This window comes from Acipenser ruthenus, chromosome 28 (assembly GCF_902713425.1).
Source record: "Acipenser ruthenus chromosome 28, fAciRut3.2 maternal haplotype, whole genome shotgun sequence".
Taxonomy (NCBI): Eukaryota; Metazoa; Chordata; class Actinopteri; order Acipenseriformes; family Acipenseridae; genus Acipenser; species Acipenser ruthenus.
In genome coordinates this window covers 4312676-4328006 of record NC_081216.1, presented here as the reverse complement: position 1 = coordinate 4328006, position 15331 = coordinate 4312676, and the positions used below count along the sequence as shown (strand labels likewise).

General features: G+C 34.7%; 3 protein-coding genes across 3 annotated transcripts; 2 read left to right on the top strand and 1 right to left on the bottom strand.

Moving 5' to 3' along the window:
* The first annotated feature begins 1865 nt into the window (after positions 1-1865).
* LOC131701941 (interferon a3-like) lies at positions 1866-4093 on the top strand. Its single transcript, XM_059002869.1, has 5 exons — positions 1866-2003; positions 2371-2445; positions 2890-3042; positions 3541-3636; positions 3970-4093. The coding sequence occupies exons 1-5, from the start codon at positions 1866-1868 to the stop codon at positions 4084-4086; spliced, it is 579 nt and encodes a 192-aa protein (XP_058858852.1). The 3' UTR covers positions 4087-4093.
* A 2185-nt stretch (positions 4094-6278) lies between these two features.
* LOC131701936 (interferon a3-like) lies at positions 6279-8050 on the bottom strand. Its single transcript, XM_059002790.1, has 5 exons — positions 7913-8050; positions 7416-7493; positions 7147-7293; positions 6826-6924; positions 6279-6392 (listed from the first exon to the last, which is right to left on the bottom strand). Exons 1-5 carry the CDS (start codon positions 8048-8050, stop codon positions 6279-6281), a joined length of 576 nt encoding a protein of 191 aa, XP_058858773.1.
* Positions 8051-10011: 1961 nt separating this feature from the next.
* Positions 10012-12331, top strand: LOC117434872 (interferon a3-like). Its single transcript, XM_059002809.1, has 5 exons — positions 10012-10149; positions 10514-10588; positions 11033-11185; positions 11778-11873; positions 12208-12331. Exons 1-5 carry the CDS (start codon positions 10012-10014, stop codon positions 12322-12324), a joined length of 579 nt encoding a protein of 192 aa, XP_058858792.1. The 3' UTR covers positions 12325-12331.
* The last annotated feature ends 3000 nt before the right edge of the window (positions 12332-15331 follow it).

Below are 15331 nucleotides of genomic sequence, written 5' to 3'. Positions count from 1 at the left end.
TAAATCTCTTTTGCGAGTTTGCATTTCCATAAGCTCCTCAGATCCATTTTCAAAACGATGTATATAGTGCGCTGTATATACTGTGGAATGCCTGCCTGGAGTTTATACTATGAAAGCGAATCTGGGAGGAGTTTGAACTTTGCACGACGGGATCCACATGGAATACTTTCATTTTCTAGATGCTACCTCCTAGTCATAAATCAATAGGCCTGTGCTAGCTAATTGGTGAAGACGGTGTAAACTATTACTAGGTATGCAATAGAATTGTTCCTCGAAAAACACAGTGAAGCTGGTTTTGGTTGGAAATTGTTCGAGTTCCTATATATAGGTACCATATGAATTGCCCTTTCCATTCGTCTTAATGAATTGCTGACCCCGTTCCTCGGCTTTGTTTCGACGCCTTCAGCTATCCTAGCGATACGCTGGAACCGCACATGAGGTCCGCCAGACTCTTGCAAATCCAAGAAGACAACACTATTACATGATGGACACCGGACCAAAATACATCACCAACACACATTATATCATTGTGCGAATCTTTTACATAGGGAGAATGTGTTTGGTAAAGCGTAGGCAACATACAATACACACCTGAGTGCTGATTTTTAATTGGTTCTCAGCAATATGTTATTGACACTATATATTCCAACATTTATCACTGCACATCTTCATTTATATCATGTGTGGCAGAGTCCATGACATCCCTGCAACCCCCCAAACCCCTAACACGCACTACCACCTAATAGGCAACAAAACATCTACCCCAAGGCGAGGTGAAATATATGATTCGATTATATAATATACAAGTCTCTTAAGCACCCCAAAGTTGTATTTTTAAAATGTTCTAAAAATAAAAGTTGAAACAACTCGGAGTTAGATAGTGAAAGCGCACTGGCCCCAACACACTTCCGATTTCCAAAAACACTCATGAAACAGCCTACGTCAGAGACCAGAAGAGCGGTTGACAGGAGTACATGTAGCAACTCGTCTTCCGTTTTCATGTTGCTTTTTTAAATCACTGGAGCATTGTGGAATTTCTTTCAAGGCTTTATCGGAGTTATTTATTTATTTTTCTTTTTTTTCTTTTACGTTTTAAGTGCTTTCAATTTTATTTGACAGATGGACGAAATGAAAGAATAAGCGCGAGGGGGTTTCATAACGCGTTCTATCCATTTTTTTTTTAGCTGTGCCGATGCTGCGTTTGTCAGTGGATTTCAACGCGTATTATTTGACGTTACTTTGCTGTTGTTATTTGTTTGTATGTATGAGTGTGGTTTGTGTATTTTGTTTTCACATGGCGGTGTTAACGAGTTCAACAAATGTTGCCAAAGAAAGAAAGAAAAAGAAAGAAAGAAAGAAAGAAAGAAAGAAAGAAAGAAAGAACGACATGTTACTGTTCAGTTTTCACGTGAAACCTGTATACATTATTATACAAAAAGGGCTTTTGATTTCAGCTAATTAACGCAAATGGGAACGCAGAAGAGCACGATAAAAGTCCGTCTTAACTTTAACAGAAAGTGCAGGCTAAAGTGAAAGCAAACATAGATCCATAGAGAATACATTTGAAAAAAATAATATTATGTTTTAATAGAATACTAACATAAGGTAGCTGCACATTCTACACTTTCTAATGTCTTCGTTTGAAAATAGCAAACAAAACTATGTGCAGAGGAATACCCGGCTGTGGGGAAACTCCTTACAGTTTTCGCTTTCCGACTTACCTGCTTCGCCAGGTGTATATATACTCACCTGTACAGCATGGCACTCAGCACACCGCCTGGAAATCCTTCGAGACACGAGACTAGAACAGCTTTCCGCTCACAATTTTATACCGCAAACTTTGAACACAAGTTACAAGACTCACAATGGGCCGAAATATATTCGCATTCTGCTTTGTAGTGTCGCTATTATGCGGCTGCTGCTCATCGCTAGGATGCAAATGGATCAAGGACGACCTGTACAAACCCACCAGCAAAGAAACCATGAACCTGCTGAAACACATGGTAAGATAATCTTCAACTGTACTTAGAACATTAGTATACATTGAACGAGCGATGTTTAAAAGTGTTAAAACCTAATAGGAAAGGTGGATGTATGTATTCTCGGTTAGGGCCTATTATATGTGTTGATGAAGGGAGTATGGGGTGAGCAATGTTTGAAAACCTATTGCAGTGCAACTTTTAAGTGAAATATTGATTCTTTAGGACCAATAAATGCATATAATAATAATAATAATAATAATAATAATAATAATAATAATAATAATAATAATAATAATAATAATAATAATAATACATGATTTTCTACTTAATAATTTGTGCAGTAATTTCATTTGGTGGATTTTGACATTTTCTTTTCTTTTGCTTTCAGGGCAAGGAGTTTGTTAAGGAAAGAGCACACATGCATATCCCACCTAAAGCTTACAAAATGCACAAACACATAAAGGTAAACCTGCCTGATTTTTTAATATTTTTTATTGAGCACTTAAATAACATTATTTGGTATTTAAATACAGTTTTCCTGCACTGTTATTAAACATAACTATATTTTGGTTCAATTTGAGCCAATTGTTTTTTTTTTTTGTTTGTTTGTTTTTTGGTATGTGTGTTTATATACAGTGGTAGCAACATTAGGCCACATTGTAACTAAAGGAGTTCCATTTATAATAAATGTAGTTTCTGTAACACAGTTATACTGCATTTACACCTGTAGTTAAATTGCACCTCCAAAACATGCTTCATTAATGGCAAGCAAGATTTTGTAGTTTTATATTTTAATGTTTTTCTTTTCCCATTTTCCTTAAAAAAACTGTTTTATTCTTCAACTGAACTTCAAGAGTTTAAGCTTTATAGAATGCTGTAACTGATTCGTTCATGTCTTTGTTTACAGTTGGGAGACAATGTGTTTGAGGTTTATGAAGCATTTCTTAACATCAGCAAGATTTTCAATTTAAATCAAGACTCGGTGACAACATGGAACAGGACTGCGCTGGATATCTTCAGGAACAACCTCTACCGACAGACTAAAGAACTCAAGTCTTGTGTACGTTTTTCATTATTAATCAATCCTTTTTCATGAAGCAAATAATTCAATAAATCTTACCTGTTGTGCACATTCATTCACTATATAGTTATTGTATGTGCAGTTTTTAAAGGAATACAGAGCAAAAGTGTATTTTAATTTAAAAAAGGACAATTTTAATTTGATGAAAGCTTGGTTTGCCTGCCTTACATTCATGTAGTCTTGCACATTCTAGTTCATTTAACCTACAGAGTTAAATTGACTCCAGCCGTCCAATGCCTTCTTTCTTAACCAATCAGCTGCTTCTCTTAATGACTGACCCATTCTGCTGTCAGTTACATGTTTTAACCACATGTTTTAACTTCTTTCAAACTGCAGGTGTGAGACCTATATAGAATTTCATTCTGTGTATTTTTGTCTATAAGGAGCTATGAAACCGTTTTAGAACAAACACACTGGTGTAAAGCCTTTATGTACGTAGATTGATTGATTGATTTTTTATTTTATTTTTTTACACAGATGCAGGAGATGAAGTACTCCGACAACAGACGATCTACTGAAATGAAGACATTGGAGTCATATTTTAAGAAGTTAGAACATTTTTTGGATAACAAGGTATGGTAATTTCTGTTGTTATTGCCATTGTAGCTCTAGAATATTACAGGATAAAATGTCTTTCCCTTATTTAATTTTATGCAAATTGTACACATTCTTTTTTAAGGATGCACAATATTCCCCTTCTTTGGTGTTTTTAACATGTTTATAATGCTTGTTACTGTGATTTCTGTGTTGCAATCATGGGAGAGCCTTGCAATCACGTGACCCAAGGCAGTTCCAAAGGCTTCTGGGAGATGGAGTCCATCACTCCATAACTATATTGAAAAATAAGGATATCGGTCCCAATTTGTTGACTGAACTAACTGAAATAACTCTTTCTTTTGGTTTTAGAATTACTCTGCTCGTGCCTGGGAGGTTATCAGAATACAAGTTCAAGACAATTTGGAAAGGATGGATCGATTCACTGCTCATATTAGAACACACATGATGGATAATTCCAATGTTTAATATTTACTTTTCTTTTGGGAGAGACTTATCAAGTCTTATCCATTCTGGATATTTCTGTAAATATATATAACAAAGTATTTATTTATTGAATTATTTATTTCACTTTTGTATTTAAATTAATTGGATTTAATGTTTACTTTTTCATATTTATTTATTGTTAAAATATATGATGTATTGAAGTTACAGCACCATTTATGAACAAGTGTTATTATGTAGGTGTTGCTTCCTTAATTTATCTATTTATAAACATTTATTTATATATTGATATGTTTTTTATTTAATGGTTGTAATTGTCTAAGCATTTTGTATGTTATTTATTGATATGTATTTATACAAATAAAATCTAAAAAATATATTGTTTGAGCAATGACGCTTAAATCTTTTTTCGTCATTTTTATTATTTTAAAATATGGAGATTGTTCTGAGTAGATACATGCTGCTGATGAATGGCCGCTTTGGTTTGCATTAGTTGGTTTACTTTTCAAAGACGATTTATGATCAATTAGAAAATTAGAAGGTCACGCATGCGTTAACAATTAGGTGTTGGGTTGAATAGCATCTGCTGAATATGCCTAATACATTGCAATGTCTTCAAATGATATGGGAAGATAGCACTTATGAGGGGAATGGTATGCACATGGAATCTAGTAAACCGTGTTGACTATAAGGTGCAGTTTAAATCGCGTGCTTAGTAACACGGATGGAAAGCAGGTGTATCCTTATAGCAGTTTTCTAAACTCAAATGCCTAATTGGGGAATGACCACACCTGTGATTGTGGGCAGGACAGAATTAACCCCATCCCTGCAAAACTTACTCGTGCTTACACTGGACTACTGTTATGGCTTCCAGAAATGTATACAATTGTTTGAATAGCGTTATAGCTAGAAGTATTTCTTTCTTCCAGTAGACTTTTGCGATGTCATTTTGTAGTTTCTTTGATTACATGATATTAAAAATGAGCAATTCCCATGTTTGAATAAAAATGATTGTCTATTATATCCAGTTAATGCACACAAAAACACCTTTATCTCAGGAAGCAGGCTCTGGGGTGAACATTTTAGAACAGATCTGCATTGATTTTTTTTATTTTTATGTAACTGATATATTGTTTTATTGTACGACCAACACCTGAAAGTGATCATTTAACTTCATTAACTTATGCATTTATATGTTTAGTTATTCAAGTATTTATTAATGTATTTATTTTCCATGTATATATCTGTTTATTTATCGATTTATGTATTTTTAATTTATTTTTGTAACCATGTTGTATCTGAATATATTTATTTGGAGTATTGAGTTTATAGTGAAATAAAAAAAACTGGAAGTATAAATCTTTTTTTGCGAGTTTGTATTAGCCTACTGCTGTACTACTGTCATTTGTATAGAATGTTCTATTATACGCAACAAATAATGACATGAACTGCTATACTATGGCATCTGCTGGCCATAGTGGACATTGCATGCAAAAGAACAATTACTGATTTAAACTAAAGTCTTATGTATGTTTTAATGGGCCCTTGAAAATGGGGCCCTTTACATGATGATGGTTTCCGTCTGCACGCAATCACACCAAACTTTTATCATCTAATACTGCTGCCTCCTACAGACATTTCGGATTGAATTTGACTATAATCTAATACATTTTAATATAAATATATAAACTTGTTATATACATATTGTAACATGGACATGGGCTCATTCATATACTGAGTGTTCATCTGTAAAAACAATCAATACTAGTTTATATATTAAGAAAAGTATACAATTATCTGACAAACGTTTTCACTAGAAGACATTGAGAAATACTTCTAGCTATAACGCTATTCAAACAATTGTATACGTTTCTTTATGCTTCGCTACAGTTTTGTGTGTGCTGCATATTGTGGTTGTAAACAAACATTAAGGTAACTACATTTTTTTAATTTTTTATATTAATTTTGCCTTCAAACAAACAAATACATAGCCATAAAATCAATGTGTTTTATTTTAATATAAATACTGTACAAATAAATAGCTTTACACAACGCCATGAGATGAAGTACACAACATACAATCAATAAATAAATAAGTAAAATCAATCAATCAATAAATAAATGTGTTGCCTTCCAGGTTTTTTTGGTTTCATAAATAGCAGCCTAAAATGTAGCACAGAACTGCTGTTAAATATTACAAAGGGAAGGCTCTGCTTTTAAACATGTGAAGTGTTCCTTGGTGTCCTCAAGGAAGCTGTGATCAGGTCAAGACGTTGCAAATGTTTCCAAACTTGTGTTCTGATAATCTCCCAGGCATGAGCACTGTTTTTCTAAAGAACAAAATAGCATTGAGTAAATAAAGAGATTGGTAACATTTAAGATTTAAACATTCCAAATATATGCATTTTACGGAATATTCTTTGTCTAAACTGGAAAGAATTACACACTAAGCAGTGATAAAACAAGCTACATCCTCTATACCACTGCTCTATGAGAATTTTCAATCACATCTTAGCGGTACAAAATGTGTGTGCTTTTAAAAGTAAAGGATTATTAAAAGTTAAGACGTGTATGTCTAATTTTGTTTCAGTGTTTTCCTATGACTGCAAGTTTGTTTGAATAGCACCATAGAAAATCAAACTGACAGAGATCACAACACCTCTAAATAAAAAGCAAATGGCTCTAAACATTTAAAAAGAAAAAACAACCAAATATTCAGTGTGCTTAAGGTTGTGTATTCAGAAAAGAATAAAATATGCATACCTTTCGTTTCAAATAATTTTCCAGTTTCTTAAAATAATGAATAATTCTCTGGTTCTCTTTCCCATGATCTCCTGAGCTGTGGATCACCTCCTTATCCATCTTCATGAAAATAAATAAAATGAAACTCCAGTTATAACATTTCTTTCAGCATTGCTATGAATGCAATTCCGAATTGAAGTCTGTTCGTATCAAATGAAGGTGTTTTTTCTAAAGTCATTCAAATGAAACTCTAAACAGCTGGTCCAGTTTGTGTACTCCTGTTCTTATTTATTTGATCAGATGAAACTCATTGAGGCAGCAGCATGGTCACAAAGTACTCACACATTGTTTAAGATGAGCAGTCTGAGTATGGAGGTTGCTTTGAAACCTGTCCAGCTTTTCTCGGTCCCACCTCACAGAGTCCATATTTCCATTGTACAGCTTACTGATATGATGAAGCACTTTGTATATAATCGAAATATTGCTCACCTGAAAAACACCAACGAGAGAAAGTGTAGTGTATTATCACGTGCTTATCATTACATGTCTTGAAGATGTATTGAATACATTCCAGGGGTAGCAGTTGCAGGACTCAGTAATGTTGCTCTTACCTGTGAGATTGTTATGTAAACACCACCTGGGGAGGTGATGTTCTCCACGTGTTCTTCGTTTATCACAACCTCTTTACCCTGAAATTTAAAAAATATATGATTTTCTGTTTGCCACACGTAAAATAGTACAGTAATGTCATATAGGGCCCTATTTTGGCTTGTTGTACACGCTATTTACGCACTGGAAGAAGGGCTGTCTATCTATCTATCTATCTATCTATCTATCTATCTATCTATCTATAGATAAATAAATAGATACAAAACTCCTAATTACATTTGAGAAAGTATGCCACCTATAAATCTCTAAGCTTAAACTACGACCTCTGTGTTTCCAAGATAACCTAAGGATACATTACATTTAGATCATTTTATCATACTTTTATTAAATACAAATATGTAATACAATCACATAAATAACATGTCTAATTCACCTTCAGACCTAGACACTGAAGTCACCAGCAAGCGACCCCCTTACCATGTGATAACGACCCCCCAACCAACATGTGTGTTACCAGTTGCAGGCTGTCCCGGCTCATGTCTTTGTACCGGTGCTGAATCCACTTGCATCCCAGAGAAAAACTCTGGCTCACGTCTACCATCACAAAGATGCATTTCCATAAGCTCCTCAGATCCATTTTGAAAGGATGTATATAGTGCACTGTATATACTGCGAAAACAGTGACAAGTATGTTATCTGCTGTGTAAAATTGACAATATGTGTACAATTCGACAATGCATGACTTACAATAATGATGTGAAGCAGCAAAATATAACTTACCTTTCAGCGTTGAAGTCCTCGGGATGTTGTGTGTTGAGAGCCATGCTGCCTGCATGCCTGGGGTTTATACTATGAAAGCGAATCTGGGAGGAGTTTGAACTTTGCACGACGGGATCCACATGGAATACTTTCATTTTCTATTTGCTACCTCCTAGTCATAAATCAATAGGCCTATTCTAGCTAATTGGTGAAGACGGTATCAAACTAATACTAGGTATGCAATACAATTGTTCCTCGAAAAACACAGTGAAGCTGGTTTTGGTTGGAAATTGTTCGAGTTCCTATATATAGGTACCATATGAATTGCCCTCTCCATTCGTCTTAATGAACTGCTGACCCCGTTCCTCGGCTTTGTTTCGACGCCTTCAGCTATCCTAGCGATACGCTGCAACCGCACATGAGGTCCGCCAGACTCTTGCAAATCCAAGAAGACAACACTATTACATGACGGACACCGGACCAAATTACATCACCAACACACATTATATCATTGTGCGAATCTTTTACATAGGGAGAATGTATTTGCTAAAGCGTAGGCAACATACAATACAGACCTGAGTGCTGATTTTTAATTGGTTCTCAGCAATATGTTATTGACACTATATATTCCAACATTTATCACTGCACATCTCATTTATATCATGTGGGGCAGAGTCCATGACATCCCTGCAACCCCCCAACCCCCTAACACGCACTACCACCTAATAGGCAACAAAACATCTACCCCGAGGCGAGGTGAAATATATGATTCGATTATATAATATACAAGTCTCTTATGTACCCCAAAGTTGTATTTTTAAAATTTTCTAAAAATAAAAGTAGAAACAGCCCGGAGTTAGATAGTGAAAGCGCACTGGCCCCAACACACTTCCGATTTCCAAAAACACTCATGAAACAGCCTACGTCAGAGACCAGAAGAGCGGTTGACAGGAGTACATGTAGCAACTCGTCTTCCGTTTTCATGTTGCTTTTTTAAATCACTGGAGCATTGTGGAATTTCTTTCAAGGCTTTATCGGAGTTATTTATTTATTTATTTTTTTTCTTTTACGTTTTAAGTGCTTTCAATTTTATTTGACAGATGGACGAAATGAAAGAATAAGCGCGAGGGGGTTTCATAACGCGTTCTATCCATTTTTTTTTTTAGCTGTGCCGATGCTGCGTTTGTCAGTGGATTTCAACGCGTATTATTTGACGTTACTTTGCTGTTGTTATTTGTTTGTATGTATGAGTGTGGTTTGTGTATTTTGTTTTCACATGGCGGTGTTAACGAGTTCAACAAATGTTGCCAAAGAAAGAAAGAAAAAGAAAGAAAGAAAGAAAGAAAGAAAGAAAGAACGACATGTTACTGTTCAGTTTTCACGTGAAACCTGTATAAATTATTATACAAAAAGGGCTTTTGATTTCAGCTAATTAGCGCAAATGGGAACGCAGAAGAGCACGATAAAAGTCCGTCTTAGCTTTAACAAAAAGTGCAGGTTAAAGTGAAAGCAAACATAGATCCATAGAGAATACATTTGAAAAAAATAATATTATGTTTTAATAGAATACTAACATAAGGTAGCTGCACTTTCTACACTTGCTAATGTCTTCGTTTGAAAATAGCAAACAAAACTATGTGCAGAGGAATACCCGGCTGTGGGGAAACTCCTTACAGTTTTCGCTTTCCGACTTACCTGCTTCGCCAGGTGTATATATACTCACCTGTACAGCATGGCACTCAGCACACCGCCTGGAAATCCTTCGAGACACGAGACTAGAACAGCTTTCCGCTCACAATTTTATACCGCAAACTTTGAACACAAGTTACAAGACTCACAATGGGCCGAAATATATTCGCATTCTGCTTTGTAGTGTCGCTATTATGCGGCTGCTGCTCATCGCTAGGATGCAAATGGATCAAGGACGACCTGTACAAACCCACCAGCAAAGAAACCATGAACCTGCTGAAACACATGGTAAGATAATCTTCAACTGTACTTAGAACATTAGTATACATTGAACGAGCGATGTTTAAAAGTGTTAAAACCTAATAGGAAAGGTGGATGTATGTATTCTCGGTTAGGGCCTATTATATGTGTTGATGAAGGGAGTATGGGGTGAGCAATGTTTGAAAACCTATTACAGTGCAACTTTTAAGTGAAATATTGATTCTTTAGGACCAATAAATGCATATAATAATAATAATAATAATAATAATAATAATAATAATAATAATAATAATAATAATAATAATAATAATAATACATGATTTTCTACTTAATAATTTGTGCAGTAATTTCATTTGGTGGATTTTGACATTTTCTTTTATTTTGCTTTCAGGGCAAGGAGTTTGTTAAGGAAAGAGCACACATGCATATCCCACCTAAAGCTTACAAAATGCACAAACACATAAAGGTAAACCTGCCTGATTTTTTAATATTTTTTATTGAGCACTTAAATAACATTATTTGGTATTTAAATACAGTTTTCCTGCACTGTTATTAAACATAACTATATTTTGGTTCAATTTGAGCCAATTGTTTTTTTTTTTTGTTTGTTTGTTTTTTGGTATGTGTGTTTATATACAGTGGTAGCAACATTAGGCCACATTGTAACTAAAGGAGTTCCATTTATAATAAATGTAGTTTCTGTAACACAGTTATACTGCATTTACACCTGTAGTTAAATTGCACCTCCAAAACATGCTTCATTAATGGCAAGCAAGATTTTGTAGTTTTATATTTTAATGTTTTTCTTTTCCCATTTTCCTTAAAAAAACTGTTTTATTCTTCAACTGAACTTCAAGAGTTTAAGCTTTATAGAATGCTGTAACTGATTCGTTCATGTCTTTGTTTACAGTTGGGAGACAATGTGTTTGAGGTTTATGAAGCATTTCTTAACATCAGCAAGATTTTCAATTTAAATCAAGACTCGGTGACAACATGGAACAGGACTGCGCTGGATATCTTCAGGAACAACCTCTACCGACAGACTAAAGAACTCAAGTCTTGTGTACGTTTTTCATTATTAATCAATCCTTTTTCATGAAGCAAATAATTCAATAAATCTTACCTGTTGTGCACATTCATTCACTATATAGTTATTGTATGTGCAGTTTTTAAAGGAATACAGAGCAAAAGTGTATTTTAATTTAAAAAAGGACAATTTTAATTTGATGAAAGCTTGGTTTGCCTGCCTTACATTCATGTAGTCTTGCACATTCTAGTTCATTTAACCTACAGAGTTAAATTGACTCCAGCCGTCCAATGCCTTCTTTCTTAACCAATCAGCTGCTTCTCTTAATGACTGACCCGTTCTGCAGTCAGTTACATGTTTTAACCACAAATACATGGGTAATGCAAGCAACATGGAAGTTTGCCATAACCTACTGTAGTATGTACCTGAAAAAAATGCAAATGAAAATACATGTTCGCTTTAAAATGTGCTTCTTTCAAACTGCATGTGTGAGAACTATATAGAATTTCATTCTGTGTATTTTTGTCTATAAGGAGCTATGAAACCGTTTTAGAACAAACACACTGGTGTAAAGCCTTTATGTACGTAGATTGATTGATTGATTTTTTATTTTTATTTTTTTACACAGATGCAGGAGATGAAGTACTCCGACAACAGACGATCTACTGAAATGAAGACATTGGAGTCATATTTTAAGAAGTTAGAACATTTTTTGGATAACAAGGTATGGTAATTTCTGTTGTTATTGCCATTGTAGCTCTAGAATATTACAGGATAAAATGTCTTTCCCTTATTTAATTTTATGCAAATTGTACACATTCTTTTTTAAGGATGCCCAATATTCCCTTTCTTTGGTGTTTTTAACATGTTTATAATGCTTGTTACTGTGATTTCTGTGTTGCAATCATGGGAGAGCCTTGCAATCATGTGACCCAAGGCAGTTCCAAAGGCTTCTGGGAGATGGAGTCCATCAATCCATAATAACTACTGAAAAATAAGGATATCTGTCCCAATTTGTTGACTGAACTAACTGAAATAACTCTTTCTTTTGGTTTTAGAATTACTCTGCTCGTGCCTGGGAGGTTATCAGAATACAAGTTCAAGACAATTTGGAAAGGATGGATCGATTCACTGCTCATATTAGAACACACATGATGGATAATTCCAATGTTTAATATTTACTTTTCTTTTGGGAGAGACTTATCAAGTCTTATCCATTCTGGATATTTCTGTAAATATATATAACAAAGTATTTATTTATTGAATTATTTATTTCACTTTTGTATTTAAATTAATTGGATTTAATGTTTACTTTTTCATATTTATTTATTGTTAAAATATATGATGTATTGAAGTTACAGCACCATTTATGAACAAGTGTTATTATGTAGGTGTTGCTTCCTTAATTTATCTATTTATAAACATTTATTTATATATTGATATGTTTTTTATTTAATGGTTGTAATTGTCTAAGCATTTTGTATGTTATTTATTGATATGTATTTATACAAATAAAATGTAAAAAATATATTGCTTGAGCAATGACGCTTAAATCTTTTTTTGACATTTTTATTATTTGTAAAATATGGAGATTGTTCAGAGTAGATACATGCTGCTGATGAATGGCCGCTTTGGTTTGCATTAGTTGGTTTATTTTTCAAAGACGATGTATGTTCAATTAGAAAATTAGAAAATTAGAAGGTCACGCATGCGTTAACAATTAGGTGTCGGGTTGAATAGCATCTGCTGAATATGCCTAATACATTGCAATGTCTTCAAATGATATGGGAAGATAGCACTAATGAGGGGAATGATATGCACATGGAATCTAGTAAACCGTGTTGACTATAAGGTGCACCTTAAATCGCGTGCTTAGTAACACGGATGGAAAGCAGGTGTATCCTTATAGCAGATGCCTAAACTCAAATGCCTAATTGGGGAATGACCACACCTTGATTGTTGTCAGGACAGAATTAACCCCATCTCTGCAAAACTTACACGTGCTTACACTGGACTACTGTTATGGCTTCCAGTAGACTTTTGCAATGTCATTTTGTAATTTCTTTGATTACATGATATTAAAAATGAGCAATTCCCATGTTTGAATAAAAATGCCTTTCTTTTATATCCGGTTAATGCACACAAAAACACCTTTGTCCCAGGAAGCAGGTCTGGGGTGAACATTTTAGAACAGATCTGCATTGATTTTTTTTTTTTTTTTTTATGTAACTGATATTACACGACCAACACTTGAAAGTGATCATTTAACTTCATTAACTTTTGCATTTATTTATGTAGTTATTCATGTATTAATGTATTTAATACATGTAAAAAATAGAAGTATAAATCTCTTTTGCGAGTTTGCATTTCCATAAGCTCCTCAGATCCATTTTCAAAACTATGTATATAGTGCGCTGTATATACTGTGGAATGCCTACCTGGAGTGTATACTATGAAAGCGAATCTGGGAAGAGTTTGAACTTTGCACGACGGGATCCACATGGAATACTTTCATTTTCTAGATGCTGCCTCCTAGTCATAAATCAATAGGCCTGTGCTAGCTAATTGGTGAAGACGGTATCAAACTAATACTAGGTATGCAATACAATTGTTCCTCGAAAAACACAGTGAAGCTGGTTTTGGTTGGAAATTGTTCGAGTTCCTATATATAGGTACCATATGAATTGCCCTTTCCATTCGTCTTAATGAATTGCTGACCCCGTTCCTCGGCTTTGTTTCGACTCCCTCAGCTATCCTCGCGATGCGCTGGAACACCACATGAGGTCCGCCAGACTCTTGCAAATCCAAGAGGACAACACTATTACATGACGGACACCGTACCAAATTACATCACCAACACACATTATATCATTGTGCTAATCTTTTACATAGGGAGAATGTATTTGCTAAAGCGTAGGCAACATACAATACACACCTGGGTGTTTATTTTTAATTGGTTCTCACAATATCTTATTGACACTATATATTCCAACGTTTATCACTGCACGTCTTCATTTATATCATGTGGGGCAGAGTCCATGACATCCCTGCAACCCCCCAACCCCCTAACACGCACTACCATCTAATAGGCAACAAAACATCTACCCCGAGGCGAGGTGAAATATATGATTCGATTATATAATATACAAGTCTCTTAAGCACCCCAAAGTTGTATTTTTAAAATTTTCTAAAAATAAAAGTTGAAACAGCCCGGAGTTAGATAGTGAAAGCGCACTGGCCCCAACACACTTCCGATTTCCAAAAACACTCATGAAACAGGCTACGTCAGAGACCTGAAGAGCGGTTGACAGGAGTACATGTAGCTACTCATCTTCCGTTTTCATGTTGCTTTTTTAAATCACTGGAGCATTGCGGAATTTCTTTCAAGGCTTTATCGGAGTTATTTATTTATTGTTTTCTTTTTTTCTTTTACGTTATAAGTGCTTTCAATTGTATTTGACAGATAGACGAAATGAAAGAATAAGCGCGAGGGGGGTTCATAACGCGTTCTGTCCATTTTTTTTAGCTGTGCCGATGCAGCGTTTGTCAGTGGATTTCAACGCGTATTATTTGACGTTACTTTGCTGTTGTTATTTGTTTGTATGTATGCGTGTGGTTTGTATACTTTATTTTGACATGGCGGTGTTAACGAGTTCAACAAATGTTGCCAAAGAAAGAAAGAAAGAAAGAAAGAAAGAAAGAAAGAAAGAAAGAAAGAAAGAACGACATGTTACTGTTCACTATTAATGGGAAACCTGTATAAATTATACAAAAAGGGCTTTTGATTTCAGCTAATTAACGCAAATGGGAACGCAGGAAAGCACGATAAAAGTCTGTCTTAACTTTAACAGAAAGTGCAGGCTAAAGTGAAAGCAAACATAGATCCATAGAGAATACATTTGAAAAAAATAATATTATGTTTTAATAGAATACTAACACAAGGTAGCTGCACTTTCAACACTTTCTAATGTGTTCGTTTGAAAATAGCAAACAGAACTATATGCAGTGGAATACCCGGCTGTGGGGAAACTCCTTACAGTTTTCGCTTTCCGACTTACCTGCTTCGCCAGGTGTATATATACTCACCTGTACAGCATGGCACTCAGCACACCGCCTGGAAATCCTTCGAGACACGAGACTAGAACAGCTTTCCACTCACAATTTTATACCGCAAACTTTGAA